At 41.2% G+C, this 24,546-nt stretch overlaps 1 protein-coding gene and 1 long non-coding RNA gene across 26 annotated transcripts in view; one reads left to right on the plus strand and one right to left on the minus strand.

Moving 5' to 3' along the window:
* Positions 1-21,682, minus strand: part of LOC110468629 (uncharacterized) — a 69,197-nt gene extending 47,515 nt beyond the window's left edge. Inside the window, exons 1-2 of the long non-coding RNA XR_002465123.2 lie at positions 21,609-21,682; positions 20,747-20,908 (exon numbers count right to left, since the gene is read on the minus strand). This is a non-coding gene — a long non-coding RNA (uncharacterized LOC110468629). The remainder of the gene's footprint in view (positions 1-20,746; positions 20,909-21,608) is intronic.
* A 986-nt stretch (positions 21,683-22,668) lies between these two features.
* KCNMA1 (potassium calcium-activated channel subfamily M alpha 1) overlaps positions 22,669-24,546 on the plus strand; it is a 425,369-nt gene continuing 423,491 nt past the window's right edge. For 12 of the 25 annotated variants that reach the window (XM_031505190.2, XM_031505196.2, XM_031505199.2 and 9 more), the window contains exon 1: positions 22,670-23,379. In XM_031505190.2, coding sequence (XP_031361050.1) covers positions 23,071-23,379 — 309 coding nt within the window. In that variant the 5' untranslated portion in view covers positions 22,670-23,070. Of the gene's footprint in view, positions 23,380-24,546 lie in introns of all 25 variants that reach the window. The other 13 variants (XM_031505208.2, XM_031505210.2, XM_031505214.2 and 10 more) reach the window with 2 other exon arrangements.

Consider the following 24,546-nt stretch of genomic DNA (forward strand, 5'->3'; position numbering starts at 1 on the left):
CCATCTGACTCCATGCACATTTTGCTTTGGTAACAACTGGTCCCTGATTGAAAACCTTATAATAGAATGGAGTTAACTGAGTCAGCCAAAATGCTCCACACTTCCTATAGCACATGGATTCTCTGTTCAACTCAGTATATACTTCATCCTTTGCTGTTACATTTTATGCTGTGGTATGTCAAGTAATGGGAACTGCATGGGCCAGACGTCACCGCATTACTGAGATGGTTAAAGTGTGAAACTGTTGACTTCTCTTTTGAGGAACAGGCCCCTTTGAAAAGCAGTACCTTCTATCTGCTATCTGGTCATATTGAGTCTTCTAGATACAGTAATGTTTTCCCTACATCACCAACTGAGAACATCTTTCCGGGACTATCAGTCAAGAAAATTAAGGAAACTAATACCATTTGTCTGCTCTGGATGCTAACATTGATTACAGAAGAAATGGAGGTAAGAGAGGACCAATTCACAAATTCCTTTGAAGAAAGAGGGAAATGCTTTATATTTCCAATGGGGAGCCATCCTTGCTAGGCAGCAATTAAGATAAATACTCTAATATTGTTTATATAGGCTGTCAGATAAAGTCCTCGGGAGCATATATTGAGCAATTGCTCTAAGTGAAGCATTTGTCATTAACCTGAGATGCGCTTTCTGGTTGGCGTGGCTTATGTTGCAAACCAAAGACTGAGCCTAAACTGAGGACATAAATTTTCTGACTCCTGTTTTGAAAGTAACATGGTCGATAGCTGGGAGAAAGCCATGTGGCTGAGAGCCGTAATTGCCTGCCTGGCACGGAAATATCGTCTCTCCTTTGGTTAGGGAGGGGGAGGCAGACTGAAAAGAATCAGAGATAAAGTAGCCAGGGGCAAGATCTTTGCCTGAGAGCTTGGGGTGACTCTGGCCAGCTGGGATCGCCTGTTCTTTATCTCATGTGGTTGTACCATACACCGGTGCTACAGCTAAATTTTCTTCCTGAATGTGGCAAGGATTAAAAACACCAGTGTGAGGAGGTCTGCTGTTCTCACCCAGAGCCTTGCTCATGAGGCAGAGTGATGCAAAAGTGGAGAAGGAAATCTGAGATTCTCTCTTTTGAACAGACCTGTCACAGCCACTTATGCCTGGTGTTAACAGCCCATCGACCACCTACTGCTTAACACACAAGGATTAGCGGGGAAATCCTGAAACCTGCATGGATTAAGGTTATACACCAGGAATAATTCATAAAATATGGTTGCCTCTTGACTGTGCTGGGTCAGCAGCAAAGCCCACCTTGTAGCAAGAAGTGGAGCGTTAGGCTCACAAAATTTGAAAACGGGATTTCCACTGCTATTAACCAATTAAACTAATCAATGCTTAAAGGACATTAAATCAATTGATCAAGGCCTGTCTAAAATATGCAAAAGCATTTTTAAATGTAGGCTGGTAAGACTGTCTTTATGCTTATTTTTACACAATATAATTCAGTATGGCTGAAGCAGAGAGAGGACCTTGCCTGGAGGGAACATGCTGATGGCCTAGTGTCCCAGCTAGATATTCTTTCTAGTAGAAATATGTTGACTCTTCCTTACTTGAATAGAAAATGCACAAGTCAGTAATAAAAAAAGTCCAGAAATTTAGGAATGAACAATCAATTTGGCTCCTTCTTATTTTGGGCATCTTGTATGGGGGCCCCTTGAACTGATTTCAGAGGAGTTTACGGGAGCTGTCTCTGACAGCATCACAGGATTTGTAAACTGAAGTGAAGGCACTTGGCAAAGCTTATGCTAATCATTAATGTTAAACCTGTAGAGTCTCTGTCTCCATTTCAGAGGGTACCCAAACACAGCATGTTGTTTATGTTCAGAAACTGGTATTTTTGGTGGCACATCTAACCTTCACTAAAAACATGGGCTGTGTAGGCTTTACATCCAAGCAGCCACTTTCCCCCAGCTGAGTTAGCGTGCACTGTGTGCCAAATGCAGACCCGAAGATACCATAGGAACCCCACCCCTGTAGCCATGCTGTAATGCAAACCTCTTGGCATTTCTAAAAGAGCAGTTCCACATATCAAAGCATGCTTGTCTCAATTTGTGTTCAGATTTTCTCATCTGCTGTAACAGCTGTCCCTTAAGTAGCACAGAATAGGCTCTGCAGACAAATCCCACCATGGGAATTCTCCTCCAAGGGAAATCTTGCACTGTGGTAATTAACAGCTCACATGTTCAGAATGATGCATGCCAGGCATATCAAGCTGGGGAGATGTTAAAGGAGCCCTGGAAGGGAAAGCTGACTTGCTTCAGATTCGGGTGTAGGACAGCACATGTGTAACTCCTCTATATACTCTTCTACGTATGCCAATGCACAGGAGTTACACAGGAAGATGAACAAATGGGGTGTGTGAATGGAACTGAGAATTGGTATTCTTAACTGCTTGGCTTTGATTTGTTCTGCTCCTTTGTGTAGCTTACCTGGCTGTCTCATTATTTTCCAACTGTGAGTGAGAGAATATTTCTCATACTTTTACTTTTCTACAGATGTTGGGGGTCACAGCGAGACTTGGATTCATGAAATCTCTGTTAGAGCGTTACTGAAAGCTGTAGGGCAGGGGGTCTAATTTCAGGATGACCTCAACTCCTGTGTCATACTTTTCTTCTGGTAAGCAAGTGGTGAGGTTTTTTTTTTTTTTCTATTTTTTACTCTGTTCAGAAGCCATTGTCATAGCAACTTCCCCTTGAGTCGTATTTAGGTGGTTACTATTCAACCTCAGGGCTATCTATATAACTGCTCTGATTTTACCTGAAAAATTAAATGATTCTTAGCTTTAGGGAATAAACAAGCATCATCTAAAAAACCACATTTTTATGCTCACACACTGCAAAAGACACTACTGCTTTCACTGTGATATGATAAATAACCAAGTAGGACAGTCTTATTTAGAAAGACTTAATAGTACAGAGTTAATAATTTTCATTTTTGAATTTTATCTTTAGAAGAAAGGGACTATAACTGAAATACAGTTATATCTCAATATAATAAAATGCATAATACAAAAATCTAATAAAGGCCAAAAATCTGAGCAACTCTCAAAATGAAACAAGCACGATCACCCTAAAACAGTTCAAAGCCTCAGAGAACTTAAAACAACTTATAAAATTTAAGGGCTCTCCTCCTGTCACCCCATCTATTGCTGCTGCAGCTGCAGCTGCTCCTGCAAGAAGTTTCCTTCTGCAGAAGTTAGTTTTAATATCAGTTGGAAAAGGAGACTAAAATATTTTTGCTATGATCAGTCTAGATGAATTTCACACCTCTCTAACAGAACCAGCTAGGCCAACAGCAGTGAAGTCACACTTAATCCTTGTTTTGAGGGCTTAAAAGAAACATAAACCCTGTGCTGGTTCTCAGCTGAAGAATAAACGCAGGGCAAAAGCTGCCCCATTCCTTTAGGGGCTGGTAAATCTTGCAGCAAACAGGAGGTAGGGAAGGGGAATGCAATGCGCAGCATTTTGCAGATGCTTGAGGCTGGCGAGCGGGGCTGCCCGCCTTGGCAGCGGGGCTGTCGGTGCTGAGCCCGCTCCTCCCGGGGATACCGCGCTCCGCTGCTGCGCCGGGGCGGTGACACGGACCGGGGCAGGGACCGGGGCAGGGACCGGGGCGGTGACACGGACCGGGGCTGGGACCGGGGCGGTGACACGGACCGGGACAGGGACCGGGGCGGTGACACGGACCGGGACAGGGACCGGGGCGGTGACACGGACCGGGGCAGGGACCGGGGCGGTGACACGGACCGGGGCAGGGACCGGGGCAGGGACCGGGGCAGGGACCGGGGCAGGGACCGGGGCGGTGACACGGACCGGCACGGACAGGCAGGGACCGGGGCAGGGACCGGGGCAGGGACCGGGGCAGGCACCGGCGGGGACCGGCAGCGCCCGGCGCTCCCCAGTCTGTCCCGGGCTCGCGGACTTGAGCCGGGCTCACAGCCGGCACTTGGGCCTGCCTGCTCAGGCTAATTGGCTTGACAGCTAATTAGCGCTCAGGAGCCCGAAGAACAAAGTAAACATGACATCTACGCTCTGCCTTTCATAACTCCGGCATTTCGCTCATTTTGGTGAAGCCTATTCATGTCACATAGATTGAAATACCTCGTTGATCTTGTTACCCATACGACTGCCCTGAGCACATGGTAATGCCTCTTCTAATGCCAGGAAGCATATGAATTACACAATTTAAGTCGCTGCAGTGTTAACACGGGTCATCCCAATGGGAGCTCTCCCATTTATTCAGAGATGTGGCTGAAGGATTGAACTAAAACTATTATTATTATTATTAAGTGGAAGGACACACATATGGAAGATTGTTTGCTGAGCAACTGTTCCAGTGAAGTTTTGAATTGAATGCAGTAAGTGCTGAAAAGGGAATAGCTGCTAAAAATGATGACTGAAATGATGATATTTAAATTCATAGGAAAATGAAAACATGAGTGGCTGATTCATGAGTTGTGGAAAGAATAACCTTAATACAACTGAGCTGATTTTGCTGCACATTATGAAAAGAACTGCCAATTTTTACTCTATGCTGCTGAAAGATAACCATTGTCTTCTCTGTTATTAGAAAATAAAATTACCAAAATTAAAATAAACAAAGCAACCTACCAACAACACCCCCCCCCCCCGCAAAAAAACCAAACCAAAACAAAACAAAACCCAAACTACAAAAAAAAAAAAAAAAAAATCCTCAAAATAGAATAAATTTCTTCATAATTGGGCTGTACTTTTCCAGGTCTAAAGAGGAGGCCTGAAAAGGAAAAGACTGACCTGAGGTGTCCACATCCAGTTTTCATGCCAAAACACAGAAGATGCATTGCAGTGCTACAGTGCATATTTGTTTGAATTGAGTGCCAGAAAGTTTTTGGGCAAGTGTGGCCGTCTGTTTCTTCTGTGGCTGATCTCCAGACCCTGCACAGAATTACACAGGCATTGCAGTTGTATGTAGGCTATTTTATTCTGTTTCTGGGTTCAGTTTTGCCTTACAGGGAGGCTTCAGACATGTAACATCATCTCTTGGGCTGAGCCTGTGCAGTAAGCATGGTTATTCTTCTTATTCAATTCACTGTTTAAAATAATAGATGAAGCAAAACTACCTTTTTAAGTGTAATTTTATTTCCACAAGTGAAAATGCCACCATATTGGGTTCATTTTAAACTTACAGTTGATTTGGAAATGATCAGAAATACTGCAGCCTGTACCTTAGCTCTTTATAAAAGATTCAGATACCACAATGACAAACATCACAGAAACCATTACAGTTACAAACCCATAGGACTTTTCTCTACCTATGGGTAGAGAAAAAAATACCATAAAGTATTGTTTTTAAAGTATCCAATTTCTTTAGTAAGCTTGTGGGAAAAAAAAAGGAAATGCAAAATAGAGCTTTTTGTATGAATAGTAGTTACAAAGCACTTCAGTATCTGGTCCAATGAGATTGATCCTGATAAGGACGTCCAAGTCCCATTATAGTACAAACAGATAACACAGTATATCTAGATATACTTTACATGTAGGTATGTTTTATGCATCATTCCAATCAGGATTCTAGGAAGAAATACTTATTAAAATCCTTATTAATCAGGGATGTAAAAACTCAGGCAATAAGACTTCTTATGGAAAAAGAAAACCTGAACTTCATGTTTCAAAGGCAATTACTGCAATTAAGTATGAAACAGCACCTTTCATGCCAGCAATTCACTCTGCATGAGTTCACTTGGCCAGAAAAGTGCAGTTTGTTCTTAAAACTAGAGCTAGAAGAATGCAATGTTCAGTCTGGGAAGATTTCAGGTTTGTGTTCATAGGGTGGAAAACTGCTAAGGTTAATGGGAGCTTTTGAGAGAAAGGGCAGAGAAGAGAGAAGTGTCTTTTTCTTGGGTAATGGCTTCATTCACAATAAAAAGAGATAAGAAGCATGCATAAGAGCCCATGTGTAAGAGCATGGGGATGAACGATCTGTTAGTTGTGATCCAGAAGGCATTTAAAGTCTTTTATAGTGGAAAATTATCCTAGCTTTCCTTGAATTAGTAGAGAGGGGTTCCCATGAGCCTGGTTCATTCTACCACTGCAAGAAGTAGGGTAGGTGATATTCAAAAGCCACTTCTTTCGTATTGCATGACTCTTCCTCTTGGGTGTTTTAACAGGATTTTCAGTTCACAGTCATAGGATCATCACAGAGACTATTTGTCCCCACATCCTTTAATACAGGATTCCATTGTTTCTAATGACATAACAGCTGTTATGCATTTAACCAGTTCCTAAGGAAATGAAGAATGTTTAGTATGTCCAGTTCTCATGTAATACAGTATATTATTGATTTTTACCTACTAAACCAAAACTACTACATCTTGGGATTACATATTTAAAGAATGGGCAGGCCTGAAATGAAATAAGATTTTTAGTGGACATCCCTTACTAAAAGTAGAAGATGCATCTCAGTATTTTACACAGCATTATTTAATTATATTCATTTTTAGACTACTTTTTGCAGTCTGTATGATTTCCCCATTATAATTTCATTCTCATGGAAAATGGTAAAATGCTTATGATACAGACTCTTTTGAGCCTTTTATTAAGTGCCTTTGTCTCCAGTTGAGGGAAAAGAAAAACCTGCTTCATATATACAGGAGGATTCTGGGGATCCATTTCAGGACTTGCCATCAACCTGATAGAAGTAGTAGTAGTAATTATAATAACAATAACAATAATAATAATAATTATTATTGTTGTTGTTGTTTTGTTGTTGTTGTTAATAATAATTCCTCCTCCAATGATTCTGCAGTGCTCAATTCATAAGCAAAAAACTTGAAACTTCATGCTGGAGATATTAAAGGAAGCAATCTCAACGCCTACCTCATTAGGAGTTGCTCAGGAACACGTCGTCCTTCTATACAGATTGCCCCTGTAAAGCTGCCAATGTCAGCAAGACCTTGGGTGCATCTGTCATGCTTGTGACTGTAGACTTGATACATGTTCTTCTGTGCATTTGCTCATGAGTACAAAAAAATTCTTACTTTTTTTTGGTGAGTTCTCTCCCTTTGCTTCTTGCATTATATAAAAACAAACAGCTGGAATCAGAGGACAAAGTCTCTTCAGTCTTATCTACAGGATTTTTTTCTGATAATTGAGTTAATATTGAAAGTCAAATTATTTTGTCTGAGAATTCAGGTCTTGAATGTATTGGATAAGTCAACAAATAAATTCCTTTAAATATATTAGCTAAAAAAAAAATAAGGATTTTGCAACATTACTTGTATGCATTTTCAAGACCTGTTATTTTACTATCTCAGTGTACAAATGTCTTTCAGATACCTTTCTTGAAAGGTTTCTTCAGGATAAGAGTGCCTGTGGTAGGGTGGCTGCTTGCACTGAATTATTTCCTAGTTCACAAGGTGGCTGGTGACAGATTTCGTCTCACTGCTGCTCTGAATATCACTGCAGCAGGCTCAAACGCTCAATTTTGTGCAAGAGTGATTCCCTATTAAGAGTGTTGACTCTGTCCAATAGATCTTGTGATCCTTCCTCTAATGGTTGCTATTGTCTTTAGCCACCTCTTATTTGTTTTTAATCTGCTTAATGTATGCCTTATCCTGCAGTGCTCCCAAAGCTAATAGTTTGTAAGACATCTCAGTGTAGTAGGGCTACATGACTTGCATAAATGTAATAAAATGGTAACCTATTGCATATTGTCTTCAAAATCTAATAAGCATTCAACTTTGTTTCTCAGCCAGCTGGCAGACCTTTGTGATATCACCCTGATTTTATGATGAAACACTGATGCAAAGCAATGAAACAGATGCAAAGCAATGATAACTCAAGCTAGCTAAACTGAGATAACAAAACTGAACCTAAGGACCAAAGGTGAAGCAAAGGTTTATACAGAGAGGCCCAAAAAACATAAAGAAAATGAGTGTGATGGCAGCCATGGCAATGCCACCTTGGGATCCCAGCCTATTCTGCTGCCTTCGTGTTCACGTTTGTTCTGATCACACGCCAGAAAAGGACTGAGCATTGACACTGTCAGTGTCCATGGGGGTATCTGGAGTTTGCATGGAAGTGTTTCTGTGGTCAAAACATGGAAGTTGAAATTATGAACTCTGACTCCAAGGTTTTTGTTGCAGCTCTAGAAGTAATCCTCCAAATGGAACCCATTCCTACCACAGAGGAGGGAACCAACTGAAGTATGCATGATCTGCAGAGCTTAACATTGCAAAATGTGTGAAAGGGAGAACAACTAGTTGACCCAACAGATATTTTCCCTTGTGGCTTTTGGGTTTAATGAGAAAAGGATAAATAATCTTTCCTAGCAGTGCTATTTTTCAAATGCAGGAAAGAACCAGAGAGTCTCTTCAAAAGTAGAGAAGATGAGAGCTTTGTGACCAATGATATCCAGAAGATGAGAGCTTTGTGACCAATGATATCCAGTAGGCAATGTGTGGAATATTAATTCCTCTTTTTTCAAAAGGTAATGGAAGAAAGCATAATGATAAATGAAAAAAAAGCCATGTCTTGCTTAGAAATGTTAATTCATCCAAAGAAGGTATTTCAAATGTGAGCCCCCAGGAGAGCACGTGCATTTTAATTAGAGTTGAATGGTTAATCACAGAACTGGTTCTCAGACATGAAAGGGCTCAACCCTGTGCTCATCCCCTGCTGGGAGGCTGCCTCCTAGCTAAGCCTGGGCATGGAGGCTATGACTTCTGAATCTGTCACGCACAAGACTGCCAGCCAACCCACTTCCCAGCCCCAGACTGCTCCAGCCAGGACTCTTGTTAGGCTCAACCTTGCAGTTGAGCCTAACAAGTTCTGCTACAGAACATTGTCATTCACAGTGGCATTTCCCTGACTCAGTAAAGGCAGGGAGGAAATGTACTGTAATTTTGAATTTAGGTTTTCTGAGTTGTCTAAGTCATTGAACAACTATTATTGGGACAAATAACAGCCATCACTTTTTACCACAAAAGTGACATTAATGTAATTAATGTCAGACAGTGAGATTGTGCTTTGCTGTGTAATGGGAAGGCGATGCTGGATTTGAGATTTGGTGAACGCAGTCTAAGTTTATCAGATGGTTTACCAAATTGAATACCTCTACAGGCATCATCTTTTTGGACAGTGATACTATCTGCTTTGGAATTGAAAGCAAGAGCATTCCAGGTTTGGCATTGTTTTTAACATTGATCTGTAAACTAGTATGATCTAGTGTTGGGAAAAAGGAATTGCAATGATATTAAGGCAATAACAGCTCTTAGTAAGATTGATTTAATTCAGCCCTGCCACAAGATAACTTTCTTAAAAACTCCTGGCAGTCAGATGTATTCAAGGACAAGTCAATTTGTTTTAATGCACATGGAGTAGGGAAGAAACTAGTGCCTCTTGTGGGAAGGAGTGAGCTATATGAGAAAAAAGTGATGTTATTAATTTCCAAATCCCCCTACAAGACTGAACTGTTATACACCTGCTGAATTTTGTGCACCTCTCAGACTTAGCACTTTTCCTTTCCTTCCCCCCCCTCACTCCATCTGTTCGTATAGCACCTGTACTTCTATGCCTCACTGAATCTCCATCTGTTTCTAGAATTTGTATCCTTCTCCTCTGCTCATGGCCCTTGAAATTTATAATAGAAGTAAGGAGACATTAGGAATGAATGCCTCAACATGTTCATCTGACAAAGTCTTTACACTAATACTTTCAGTTCCTGCTTGCTGTAGGAACTCAAGCCTGTTCCTGCCACTCCAGGGCAGCTTTAGATGATTTCTAATAGCCCACCATCTGGTTCCTATAAGAAGTTAAGCCTCATTTTCACCCAGCTGCTGCTGCTGATGCAGTTTGTACCTTTGTCCATGTTCATTCTTCATTAGAGAGCACGATCCAGCAGCAGGATTGCTGTAGACCACTGTGACCTGGTTTCTTGCTGCCAATGACTGACTGCCTTAGCTCATGCTATACTGACAAAGTAGGTTTCACTCCCAGCTGGATGTTACTAGCCTGGAGAAGAAAAAGTATTTCTCTTTCTATGTTGATACTGGCCATTTACCAAATTTACTCTCACCCCTCATTTTCTTTCACAACAGACAAAAAAGAATTAAAGACCTGTCATTCAGTGTGAAATATAATACCAGAAATTGTTCCTCTAATATATTAAAACTACAACACATTAAGTGAATATATGTTTGCATTAATGTCTTTAGTTACAAAACTCAAAAAATACACACACATAGGCATATTACTGCCAATGCCATTAAAGCAACTCATACACTCATGTTTTACATTACAATTCTTCAGAAGGAAAGAGAAGTTGCATAAATTGATGGCATTAAGCCCTTCAGAACCTCAGAAGTCCAACCATATTTTAATACATATGATCTTAAACAAAGTCCTGCAATCGTTAATTATAGGGTGGCATTGTAAGTTCACTGGCCATAGGAGAGTTAGTTTGTGCTTCTGTGTCATGTATGATCTGGTATGATGAGAGTTTGGTTACAGCTGTTAAACTATTGCTGGAAAATTGAGGGTTTGGCACTTTTAAAAAGAACAATCCAGGATTCATGAAAACTAGGAGAGGTGCGGATTATAACACCACTGGTGTTGGGGTGAAACCAAGTTGGATTACAAGGCAGCTGTTTTCCAAACTAAAAGTCATAGCCATTTCTCATTGCACCCTCTGTCAATCAACTGATTATCAAAATGGAAAATCTTCAAGAGTTATTATTCCAAAGGTCTAAGCCTCTCTGCCATTTTTAGTTTATCAAAATGCAATTCAATCTGTCAGTGAATGTCACTTTGCTCATGTACACTTTGCTTGTAATGCTTTCAGTGTAACAAAATATAGTCACTCCCACCATTTCTTAATCTTCTACTGGTATTCAGGCCATTTTAAGAAGGTGACCTAGTATCATTCTCTCAGGCATTTAGTTAATCTGGTGCAAAAGAACTTTAAATAAGTAGCTGCTCTAGTCTGTTTTATTGGAGAAGACACGGAGCTTTGCACAAATCCCCATGCTGGATACCTGAGACATAACCTGGAAAGATATGTGCTTATATATTATTAATAAGTCATACGTTGAGCTTTTAAAGAACCTTTCACCTAATGCTCTAAAAGTGCTGTAGAGATATTTAACCCCCACAATACCCTTTGTACAGAAGTAAACACAGGACCCATGGAGTAAAAGTAACTTGCTCAAGGTCACAGAGGAAAGGCTGCATCTGCATCTTGGTCTAGTGATTCTGCTATAATAACTAAGTTACAATCCCAAACCCTCAGAAAACAAGCAAAAAAAAACCCAAAACATAGTAATTTTCTGTGGTCTGGTAGGACTGGCTGGAAGTGAGGTATACTTTGGATGATTGCAAAATAACCTCAGGTGGGTAAGTTTATAACCCAATTTAATTTTATATGGAATTATAACAGTAATGAAATGAGATTGAACTCAAATGAATAATGAGTTCTAAATTGAGGAATGGTGTGATAATGCTTTCCATGGTTCAATTAGTCAGCCATCTGTAGTACTTTCTACTAATAGTTACATTGCCTGGTTTAGAAGAGATTTGAACGCCTCTGTCTAGTTTTCAAGAACACGTACCCATTATACAAGAGATATTAGGCATCATGGGGAAAATATAACAGGAAATGGTGTGTGCATTGACCCACATCCAATGGATCTAAGTTTAATATGAAGACAGTCTGAATATTCAAAATACTGGAAAATAACTGGAAAAAAAAAATCTGACCACTGCTGAAATGGCCATGCATTTCCTCTGTAACCAGCCACTCCAAAACCCTATCTCAGACTTGAATATCTTTTTGCCTTCAGTGGCCATTTTCATCCTGCAGCCCCTGTCCTCACTAGGATGTTGCCTAGTGTGTTCCCACTCAATAGGGTTAGAGGTAGGGCTGTCTTCTGTCACACTGTAGGAGCATTTGAAAGCACTGATTCCTCACTTACAGCTTTATCCTCAGTAAGGGATATTTTTTTCTTCATATCTTGAGTTCATAAGGATCTCATTCCTCATCAAAGAGAATTTAAAAAGCTACAGAACTGGGATATTTTTATTATTCTTAGACTGGGTTGACAAAATAAGATGTTTCTGTGCTGCAAAATTATTGGCCCAAGGTGAGAATTAGTTAACATGGTAGTTTGGAAGAAGCTGGAGCAAGCATAAGAAGGTAAAGCAAGTCTGTTTTGATTGTCCAAAGAAAAAATAGCTTTACCTCTAGTATTTCCTGGAACCTGATATCATTCTGTAGAACCCTGAAGAGATTAAACACCATGTATAAAAATGCCTAATATTGAATTTATTAGTCTGGAAGGCAGGATTTTTTTCTCAAAAGAGAAGGTAAAACATAGAGGAAGGTTGGCTGTATGTTTAGTTTGTGTTAGAAAGCACTTACACTACCATCCAGGAGAAAAGGTAGTAGAAACCTTTTTTTAAGAAGAAAAGTTGACATAATCTACTTCTTTACTGATAGTGGTAAAGCCTGGGTAAATCTATTACTTTGTGATTCATGCAATGCACACAGAAGTGTGTTGCATTGACACATCAATCAGGATTTAATTAGTTGTCGGTGCCTGCCACTGAAAGGGCACTAACCTGATGTACAATGAATGAAGTATATTGCCTAAATATTGTCTATGAAAAGAGTATTTATTTACATTATTGTTAACCTGCCCTTGACAAACTTTTGTTGTCCTATGGCTCTGTTGCAGTTAGTTAATAATTTACTCATAATTACTTGCCTATGAGAAGCTAAATCTTTCATGAAACAAAAGATAAAGTGTTTTATGAATGCTTTTTTATATAAGCAGGGCACATTTCCTTCTGGGAAAGCAATTTAGTAGTAGACTGGTTTTGTCCATGGGACAAAATTATCCCTGATATTCTAATTTATTTTTTCTTGTTTCAACATGGCATGAATAATGTACAGCTAGAGATTCTCCAGAACTATACTTATATCACTGAAATACTGGTAATTCTATGTAATATAATCTTAATATGGCTGTAGGGTTCTCTAGCACTTAATAAAATGGGTTTTTTAAATTGTAGGAGATAAACACATTACATGGCTTTGTATTTCACCTGCCTTAATCCTAAGAGACATAGAATGATTATAAAGCTTCATCTCTTCTTGGACCTTGAAAAGTTCTAGGCTACCCATTTCCTGACACACACACACACAAAAAAACCCACTAGAAATTCAACATTGTGGAAATTCAGAGAAAAAAAGTCTTGATGATAATTAGTAAAGATGATAATTGCAAGTAACACTTTATCATACACATTTATACATAAAATAAACATTATATATACATTTAATAGTAGGCATAATTTATGAAAAACAGATCAAGTTCAAGTACCATAAACCTGTGTAAATATTAGAAATATTCTAACCATTGCAGTTGTCAATAGACTGCATAGATAATTTTCTAACATACTGAGGGTAGGTGAGCAATAATGCATTCTCACATGTATAGCAGTGAACTTCCTTTTAGTAGAAGAGATGCTGGGAAAACCTGTTGTGTGAAATAAAGTCATGTAATACACAGAGGAGTATTATCAGAGACTTTGAATGGGGCTTGACTGAGATGGTGAATAGGTGGAAGGTTTGTAATCAATGTGTCTCATAATTAAATACAATTCGGTATTCCATTGCCTAAACCTGCATGTTAATTAATAATTAAAACTTATCTGCAGAATATCCACCTGTGAACATTTATGAAAATGTTTTATTATGCTTTTCTCCAAACATATTGCTCCACTGATTACAAATTACCCTGTGTCTAACTATTGTTAGATATGCACATGTGAATTATTATTAGATATCCACATGTATCCTTCATTGATGCAGCTACAGACTTGTACTCAAAGGCAAAACTGCACCCACTGCCTATGACACAAACAATCCATGCCTCTTCCCAAATAACTTATCTTAGTTTTGACCATAGGTTGAATTACAATTAGCTTATGAGAGGAAACAGAAATTAACATCTGCCCATAGATCAGATTAAATTAAAGACATGAACATGAGTTCAGCTTATGAAACTATTCACTTAATAAAGCTTCATTCTACCATTATTATATTACCCAGAAGCTGCACCTGAAGGTCAAAACCACACTTCCTTTATGTCAGTTGCCATTAGGTATCCCAACATTACACTGAATTTAGCACAGGAAAAAAAAAAAATATTTTTGCTGCTGGAAAAGACTTCATTTTTAAGGCAGCTTTCATTTCAGCCTTGAACTCAACTATTTTGAATTCAGCCTGAGGGTATTTTGTTTGATAGCTTGCTGCAGACTTAGTACTGCATGTAAGACTGCTGCATTAGCAGAGCTCTGACATTTGACACTTATCTGTGACTAATGATACATACTTGGTCCTTAGCAGCACCATTGACTTGTGAGGGGACATATTCGAATCTATCCATGAGAAAACAGAATATTATGTCTTTAAAATACAAGGATAAACAGAATATTGTGTCTTTACAGTACAAATATGAATATTATGTCTTTTAAGTACAAAAAATAATGTCAGTTAATCACTGATCCTTCAAAAATTTTGACTAAGTTAAGTATTATTTTCTCATTATTTTTTTAATTGAAGAATGTATAGTTCCAAACAGCAAAGAAAATGTGAAAGCTATATTAATTTGGGAATTAAAGGTCACCTTTTGCATGCTAGCAAATACAGCCCCAGTAAAACATACATGCTGATGAAGTCAGCAAGCAATTAAGGACATGACTCCTACACAACCTCTTCAGCTTACTAGTCACTTAATCATACAAGGTGTCGAGCCTTGTCACCCTGGACCAAAAACACATGCTTAATTTTAAACATGTGACTCGGTTCCAGGATTCTCGGAGATTACTTGTGCATAACATTCGGCACCTGTTTAAATGCTTTGCTGGATCAAAGCAGAAATGCTCAGCATTTTGCAGGATTGCGTGTTAAATGTGTTTTATCTCATCCTTCTATTGGAAAAACTCTTTGGAGATATGATTACATAGTGGGAAGTGAAAAAGTGTTTTAGTGTCTTCTGATAATGATGAGATTCAGCTTTTCAAACCTTACTGTATGGGCTGATGTTTGATAATAAAAAATTTATTTTGTTCCAATTTATTTTCAGTCACAAATTGCCAGTTCTCAGCTATTTATTTCCACACAAGTGTGAGAGACAAGAAAGCAAAGCAGGTCATTGCAACACTGCTCTTCCTGAATTATGTTAAGGCTATTGTCAAAAATAAACACCACGTTTGAAAATGTGGAGAGAGCAAAGTGTAAGTGTCATAATGAGTTGCAAAAAAATGGAGTGGCTGCTTGTAAACATATGGTCTCCCCTTTACGGTTTTAGTATGATGTCTGATGTCTGATTTTTGAGTGTTAAGCAGATTTACACCCTGTGGATTTGAAATTAGCTAGTGCTCAGAGCTGTTTTTCTCAAGCACTGGTTTCAGAACATACACACACATCTTCACATTTTTCTTGGTTTTTACATTTAGCTGACTTTTATGAAAATTTCCCTTGGCCTAATTGGAGCAGAGCAGCAGTACTGTCCTGCTATTGCTTTGCTCCCCAAACCATTTAAATTGTACACAACAGATTTTGGAGCCCTACAGTACGTTAAAGCTGGTGGCTGCTTTCGGGAATGCCTGGCAGAGCTTCCATTGTAGGGGCTCTGACTCTGGCAGCAGTGACTCACTGCGAGTGCCACGTGGCAAGGTTGGCTGATGGACTTAAAAAAGAATTGTCCAATACAAACAGGCATCTGCAGGTTTATATTTTACAATGATACTTTTTTTTTCCATCCATAGCCTTTTACTTGTGCCTTAGAAGGATCTAGAGTCAAAGCCAGATGGTTCCTAGGAGCAGGCAAATAAAGCTACCTGGCCTACACAATTCCTGTATGCAAGATACCAAGTGAAATGAATGGAAAATACTAAAAGATGAGACAATTAATATTTAGTTCTCCAAATTAAATCCATTAGAAAAAATTAGTATTTGTCTTTGCAATCATTATGGCAATACCTGAGCAGTTCTGGAATGCTGTGCTTGTAGATAGTAGCTATGGCCACAGCATGAACACTGCTGTTGGAACTGGGGGACACTGACTGCTTTATGTTTCTATAGCTACGTCACACACAGGAGGTAGATACAGACACACACACACACATATATTTGCTGTACTGCTATAACAGTTGGTATATTGCTTCATTAGAAATTTCTGGGCCTCTCTGGAATGACCAACGGGTGTCAATATTTATACAAAGAACTGGAGAGCTTCCACAAAATCAAAATTGTACAGAAAGAAGTACTGGCATTGCCCTGATATGTTTGAAGAGTAATGTAGCTGTTCTGATTTGATACAACTAAAAAAACACAAACCATGGAGAAGTTTTACCCTGCTTCTTCTTACTGCTCCTCTGCAGTGGCTCTTTGCAACTACTGTACTTCTCTGTTTTTCTGTCATCATCATTCAGTAGAGGGTAAAGGGTTTGTTTCTCCTCTCTGGTTTGGTCATCAGGGCCCACTCAGAAAAAGGGGAAATAATGGTTTAAGAGAGATATTTTAAATGTCTCTTTGTGTATGTGATTTATTTTCTATTTTGCTGACTGCTATTTCTGAAGCTCCTTTGTTAGTCTGTGTTTTAACAGTGACTTCTACTACTCTGTCTTCAGAATATTGTGATATCTTCCTACTTTCTTCTCTTCTGGCTGGAAGGAAATTTCATTAGTACAAACAGTAATAAAAAGGCTCTGGTTTGCGAGAGTCAAGAGTGTTTGTAAGTGTGGGGATTCTTATTTTTTAAATGTACTTACAGACCTCAGACCGTCCAACATGGCTTAATTAATATTGCTTCTGAGGTCATCATTTTTCTGTCACTTTTTTTCAGATTCTAGCTATGTATTAATATTCTGTTAATGCATAACCCATACTAAGAAGTGATTCTATTGGCAAGAAATATCACATCTAATCAAAATCTATGTGATTTGGGAAACTTGGTAGGAATGAGGAAATATGTATGGGTCTAACTCTTAAGCAAAATACAAGGATATGAAGAATTGCTTTATTAAAACGATAAAAAAAAAGCCCAAAGAAAATCCTCTATGTTTGAAATATTCATTTGTATTAAATTTCTAGTCATACCATATGGATTAATGTGAACAAGGGATTTTATTTAATATTTTATTTGGCTGGGTTGAGTGCAAGGGTTCCAGTATTCTGGAGATGATCACTCTAAATGACTGGGTGACCCATTGAAGCATTCTGCTGAGGTATGTCTTTGTCCTGCCAGCTGGAGGATTTTGCCAGGGTTAAGTGCCAAAATAGATCTCAATACAAAAGTTTTAACTAATTCAAGGAAATCGTTACATAACCTCACTGCCAAGAATAGTGTTCACGTATACTGTTACGGAGAGATGTGATGAGGTTGAATATATTCCTATTTGCAAAGTACTTTGATAAGAAGCTGTTACAGTGTGCAGTATATTATCATGCTAAATATGTACTTCAGTCTTTGAACAGGAATTGGGCAGATAGAAAGTAAACTAAACAGAATTTTGAATTAATATACGCTGAAATAGGTTGTCTAAATTCTATGAAAAAAAGCAAATGCTGAAGATAATAATTTGCCATGTGCAAATATACAGTTATGTGCATATTATTATAATCTGCTAAAATTTCCTCTTTTGAGTCTTTAAGACAAGGACAATAGATCCAGCCTTATGAGTTTTACATCAGCATCTCAGACAGCAAACATTTTGCATTGCAACAAAAATCCCAGAATTATTTCATGATATGATTTTGTTCCAGCATCCATCTAATCACTAAAAATGTATTATTTTTCACTCAGATCTTAGGCCTAAGTAAGAATAGTGAGGAATCATATTAAAGTAAGGCTCAGAATTAATTATACAAGATATTTCTGCTTATATCTGAAGTCTGGTTGACACTGGGTCTCCAGCATTTGAAGTCAAGACCAAGTGCCCCACTGACCTCAGAAGCACAAACCTAGTCTTTTGACTAGAACTTTATATTATTATTTTATATTATTATTTTAATTTAGGAAGATTTTATATAACCATGTAACAAAAACATCATGGTAAACAAGTTTTTAACCTTTTAAAATATAATTTCCCTCAAGATAATAACATGAAAATGCTTTCTATCATTTCCCCAGATTCAGTTAGACCATATATGCCTTTAGGAAAAACTGGGGAGGAGTACACATTTATTCTCTCACATTACTCTTCTTAAGAAAAATAATTATTCGTTGTATAATGTAGCCATCATTTAGAGCACACATAAATCTTCATACTGTTACTCCCATTCATATGTTGTTTTTTTTTTCCTAACTGCCATGCCAAATTAATCCCTGGTGCAATATTGTGTCACCAGTGAAGCTGTGCCACTTGCCTGAACTCTAGTTTTAATTGAAAGATTTATCATTACAGAGTTTCTTTGTCTTCTGTACTTAGTACATGGATCCTTGGAAACCCAGACTGCTTTGCCATTACTGTCTCTTTTCTTTATATAGTGTATCTTTTTTTTTTCTTGTTTTTTTTTAAATCATGGTTTCTCTTAATGGAATGTGTGGAAAGTTTTCTCATACAAGCAAAATAAAAAGCCCCACTGCGATTTGCTCTTGACTCATTTTTGTACGGCTATGCAACTTTATTTAGCTTGTTATGTTTATTGAATTTTATTAAATAATTTGTTATTGATAATGTGGAATTGGGCAAGTTGTATTATATTTCAATGCAATAGCTTGTTCTTCCTCACATATTTAATTGCTAAAACAAGAATGCTAAGGGGTTTGGAGAATTGATTAACAGATTTGGAGTTTTTAATTGCAAAGATCCAGGACTGATGAATATTTTAAATACTTCTGTGATACCGTACACAGAATATCCACAAGAGGGAACTGTTTTACATAAAGAGGAGTCATTTCCTTGCTGCTAAAACATTGCTTTCTGGAACCAAATCCTCCAGAATTACATTGAGTAGGCATGACTGTATCCTGGACTATGCTACGTGGTAAGAACAGGAACAACACAGGTCAGCACAGCATTTGTTATGTTCTGTAAATAGTATTGTTAACCAAGTAAATTTTGAGCTCGTGTTTAAATATTAAATGGACAACTAATCTGAAAACTAATCCACTAAAGTTTTCTGTTTGTTTGGAATAGATCTCTCCAGGATGCAGAGCTTGAAAATCTTGTTTAGTCTTAAGGCAACGTGAAATGGAGCTGTTGCCTCAGTAAATGAAGCATACAGCCCCAGGAAGCTTTCTCAAACTCTGCTTTATAGAGCCTACACTGGAAAGCTGGCCTTTCTTTATTCATAAAGGAGAAAGCTCAAATGGGACTTAATGGAAGGGATATTCATTTAAGGATCATTTTTACCTCTGTCTATGAATAGGTGAACAAAATACGAAGTTACCTACTTTGCTTTGTCTTTTGCAGATATTTCCTAGTAAGGAAACTTTCAACTGGTAAGGTAAGTCTTACCAATTGATATCTATATTTACTTTTCAGTGTGAGTTTCATGGTAAATATTTGTAGAACTGAGCCATATTTATGTAAATAAGTTTTGTTTATAGGGATAAAACAAAGGTTTTCCCCTGGATATATAGTGTGGAATTTATATACTAGGACTCCTACTGTATGTGTTGGTTGGTTTATGAACAGTTTTGAGCATCAAAACTTAAAAGCAGCTTTTTACAAGTGATCACAATAAATCTGCTATCCCTGTCCAAATCTGCATGTACACTCTGTGTGAACATGTTGGAATCAAATTACTTGAACATACAGACTACATTTTGTGCACTTACTTTGCTTTAGTCAGAGTTTTTCTTTAGGACCATCTTTGGTATGTGTGGGTACAGTATTATGGGGATGGTATTTCAGAAGTGCCTAACAATCCTGTTTGCTTCTGGAGTGCTTGTGAAAACAGTGTCTGCACTGCTCAGCTGCAGCAGTATTGAGTCCAATACTTTTTAACTCATACCTTCTGAATCTATAAAGCAAGAAAATGTATTTTCAGACTGCAGCCTCTCTGTCAAGTCTTCTGAGCCCTCTCAAACAAGAGAGAATGTATGTCACAGCTATGATTCAGAGACTCACTTCTTGTTATCTGCCAGACCAGAATATGGAAGAAATTCCATCATGCAAAAACCTTCCCTGGGATATGCTGGGCAGCTGCTCTTCATTGTCCTCATCTTGCAAGGTGCACAGGGCTTGTAGTTTCTGTTAGCTGTGAGAGTGCCTGTAAGTACCTGGCACTTCTGAAGATCAGACTTCAAGTGTCTGTGGTACGATGCTCCTGCCCTTGTTCCACTCCAGGTGTTTGCTGATGGATAAAAGGATCCCTAGGTGTGTGTGCAGCTGGGAAAAGGATGTTCCTCACAGGACTGCAGAGCAAATGACCGTGAGAACCAGGTTCTGATTGTGTGATCCTGTCATGGAAACACTTTGCAGCCCAAGAGGGTCTCTAGTTGTGGGGAGGGCTGGTAATGAAAAGACATGGGAGGGGGCAGCAGCTGTGGCAGTGCTGGCAGTCTGGGCTTGCATGTGGCAGTTGTGACATGCAGTTTCTTTTCAATCTGACTAGTTTTCTGCATCTAGAAATTCTCAACTAAATTCCATTACAACCACCACCTGGGAACGGCCTGCTTCAGGTCTGCTATGTAACTGTTTTTCTCTGGGAAAAAATAATGTAGCATTTTTCTTACCTGTATGCACTTCCATATCATTATTTAATGCCTTCTCTATTCAGAGGCCCCTATTAAACCCTTCTTGAAAAAGGAAGCCTTCTCTTGAAGGAACAGACTGGAGAAGCAGACTTGAGAGAGACGTCATGATGAACTCACTGAGTCAGACAGACAGTGGTGTTACTGAACAAAAAAAGTGGGGGTGAGAGGGTTAGAGAGCCCCGTAAAAAGCTTTGGGAAGTCATAAAATCTCATTACCTTCACTTAACTAGAAAACAAAAACAAACAAGCCCCTGGCAGATGCAGAAACAGAAACTACTGCTACTAAAGGTTAAGAGATTACTATTTCATAATGGTGGTTCTCTGCTGGTATAGCAACTAGATAAGATGGGGGAATGTCACGCACACAAAGGCTGCTGTATTTTACCCTTGGAAAGATGTCAAGAGGATCTGCATAATACTTTGTACAGACACCCCAGTGAGCAGACCATGTGCCAAATGGAGATTTTGATTTATGTATAAATGAATACACATATAAACATATAAATTACTCTGCTTTTCAACGTGAATACGAAAAAAAAGTAGGAGATGACTGTCCAGATTTTCTTGCTGGCTTCCCCTTTCACCCCATGCTCCCCAAAGGTGTCGTTTTAAATTGTTATTTATATTCCTAAGGGTTGAATTCAGGAATGTTCTTGGGATGTGCGACAATTTACGGTGCGCTTGCGGAGCGTTTGCAGTACTCGCCCGTGTCAATTAAAGACAAGCCACGAACGCCTTCAGCGGAAAAACCCACGCCGCGGTCCCCGATGTTTATTTCACGCTCCCTTAGCGCGTTTCCATGCCAGCTTCCCCCTCCCGCGCCGTGCGCATCCCCGGGCACCTGCTGCTGCAGCTCAAACGCCTCCTGCGAGCCCCGAGCGCGCCCCGTTCCCTCCCTGCCCCGCTGCCCCCGGCTGCAGCCCGGCCCGCCGGCCCCGAGGCGCCCTCGCGGCCGAGGGTCGCGCTCGGCGAGGGATGCGGGCGATGGGCGCGGGGGCCCGGCGGGGCTGCGGGGGCCGTGACTGCGCCGTGCGTTGGCCGCTGCGTCATGACATCCTTCGAACCGGCCCCGCGCACGGCCGGCGCGGGGGGGCCGCTGCCGCCTGCCCCCGCCCCACCGCGGCTGCGGAGAGCGCGGCGCGGCGGCGATGGACGCGCCAGGGCCGGCGGGACTTGTTGGACCGGCAGCTCCCCGGCGCGGCCGGGCACCGCCTCGCCGCCACCTGTGAAGCGCCCGCCCCGGCACGCAGCCCCCGCTCCCGCCTCGCCGTCCTCCGGAGCGGGCGCTCGGCGCTTCGGCGGCGCCGCGAGCTGGACCGAGCGGCCGCGGGGCGGGGAGCGCTGCCCATGGGGCGCCGGGAGCCCGCCTGAGCCGGCGCCCCCACCCCGGCCCGCCCGGCACCCCCGGCCCGCGGGGCCTTTGATGCGCCCCCGGGGCGGCTGCGGGGCCGTCGCGTCCCCCGGCGGCACAGAGGGAGGGGCGGGAGCCGGCGGCGCCGCTGCGCGTGTGGGAGCAACAGCCTGAGCGACAGCCGGGCCCTGGAGGGAGCTCCCGAAGGATGGGCGAGGAGGCGGCGGCAGCGGCAGCGCACGCACAGATGGGCCAGCGGAGGATGAATTAGGAGCCACAGGAGGCTGCTGCTGGCACCGAGGGGGGAAGAAGAGAGGAAGGGGCTGGACTTGGAAGAGGAGGAGGAGGAGGGTGCGCGGTGGGGGTGACTAAGTGTCGCTGATAACAAGTTAAAGACTATTAACAATAATAACAGACCACCTCCGGGAGGATCCGCGGCGGAGGCTGAGTGAGGGATCCCCGCTGAGGCCAGCGGGGTCGCAGCGCTGGGTATCTCGGAGAGACGCTCAGAGGCATCAGTTTGTGGTGGTGGTGGATGATTTTTTTTGGGGGTGGGCGGGGTAGGGGCTGTGTATGCGGGAGAAAGAAGGGGTGGGAATCTGAGGAGGAGACTATATTTTTATTACTATTTAAAATTTTTTAAAATATTATTTTCGCCGTACAAAGAGGACGCTCGGAATTCACCGGCCTGTCGGCTCCCGAGAGGGACCCGGGAATTGTGCGGTCGCTTTTCTTCACCTGCTTTTATTTTTTTCTTTTTTTTTGTTTGCTTGGTTGGTTTGGCTATTTGTTTGTTTTGACTGGGGGCTTTTTATTTTTATTACTCTCCATATCTTTCCCCGCTGAGCAGCGGCGGCAGCAGCAGCAATATGGCTGGTGATGGGCTTTTTGGGGGGCGCTGGCGGCGGGAGGAGCTCTCGGAAGCCCCTGCGCGCCCGGCTCGCTGTTAGCTATGGCAAATGGCAGCGGCGGCGGCTCCTACCCGGGCGGCAGCGGCAGCGGCATTAGAATGAGTAACAATATCAACGCCAACAATCTCAACACAGACTCGTCCTCCTCCCCCGTCAATGTGCCCAAGATGGATGCGCTCATCATCCCGGTGACCATGGAGGTGCCCTGCGATAGCCGCGGACAGCGCATGTGGTGGGCTTTCCTCGCCTCATCCATGGTTACTTTCTTTGGGGGACTGTTTATCATCCTGCTCTGGAGGACCCTCAAGTACCTGTGGACTGTCTGCTGCCACTGCGGGGTCAAAAACAAGGTAACTCCCTCTTCCCTTCCCTTCCCCTCCTGCTGCCGGTGATGGTTTGGTGCGGTGGTGGTGAGGAGGAGTAGGAGCCCAGCCTTGCAGAGCGGGACACCTGGGCGAGGTGGCGGCGGGCTGCTGATGGCAATGTGCTGCCTGCTCTTGGCTTAGGGTTGCCACGGGCTACCGGCAGTGCACCGTGGGCAGTGTAGCTGGAGGGGCGAGGTGGTGCGTGCAGTGCCAGGCGCCTCCCCGTTCCCCCTTCTCTGTTCCACGCCACGCAGGGACCCATTCGTTTTCATGAAAGTTACACCTGGTGTGCGACGCTCACCCTGGCAGAGAGGCACATGCTGGTGTAGTGGGACGGTGCAGATCAGAAGTTTATGTGCACCCTTGGGGCCGCATATGATAGGGTGGGAGCTTGCATATCCTGATCTAAACTCTCAGTTGCCTTGTGGAATGAGAAACTTCGGCAAAATTGAGCGAGTAAATTTCTCGCTCAATTTCTCACTCACTAAAATGAATCTTTATAAAGCTAGTTTCACGCCCTGAGAATATTTGACGTTTCTGTTTGTTAAATGTTTCTATCTGGAAGTATTCTGTACATTTCTAAGTATTCTCTTAACCTAAGTGTGAAGTCTTTGAGGCAGCCTTTCTGCCACTTTGATTTTTGCATATTGCCAGCTGGAAGAAAGCATAGTATGTGAAGTAAGTTCAGTTTCTGCTTTGAAGGGTCTATTTTCAAACCAAAACTAAGAACTTGCTCAAGTCCACATTGTCATTTTTGATTACGAAAAATAAGATCGAAAGTGTTACCACTGTATTGTGAAAGTGGATTTTGACAGACCCCAGAACAGATCAGCAACTGGAGTTTCTCCCCTTCCCTTTTCACATTTTTTGAATTACAAATGGAATAATATCTGCTTCAGTTATTCCTGGCACACAGACACCCACAAAAACACACACACCTTTTAATATATGGTTGCTAGGTTGCTGGTTTGCTTTGACGTACAGTGAGCTGTCTTCCCCTTTCTCCTGTCCCCTCCCCCCTAAACACACAGCACATACACCAGTTCTGTGAAGGGCCCAGCATTTAGGGGAAACCAGCAACAAAGTCAGAGCATGAAAATTTATGGTACTTGTTTGTTGTGTAGTTTGGGTTGCCTACATGAACCTCCACAT

This window comes from Lonchura striata, chromosome 7 (genome assembly GCF_046129695.1).
Source record: "Lonchura striata isolate bLonStr1 chromosome 7, bLonStr1.mat, whole genome shotgun sequence".
Taxonomy (NCBI): domain Eukaryota; kingdom Metazoa; phylum Chordata; class Aves; order Passeriformes; family Estrildidae; genus Lonchura; species Lonchura striata.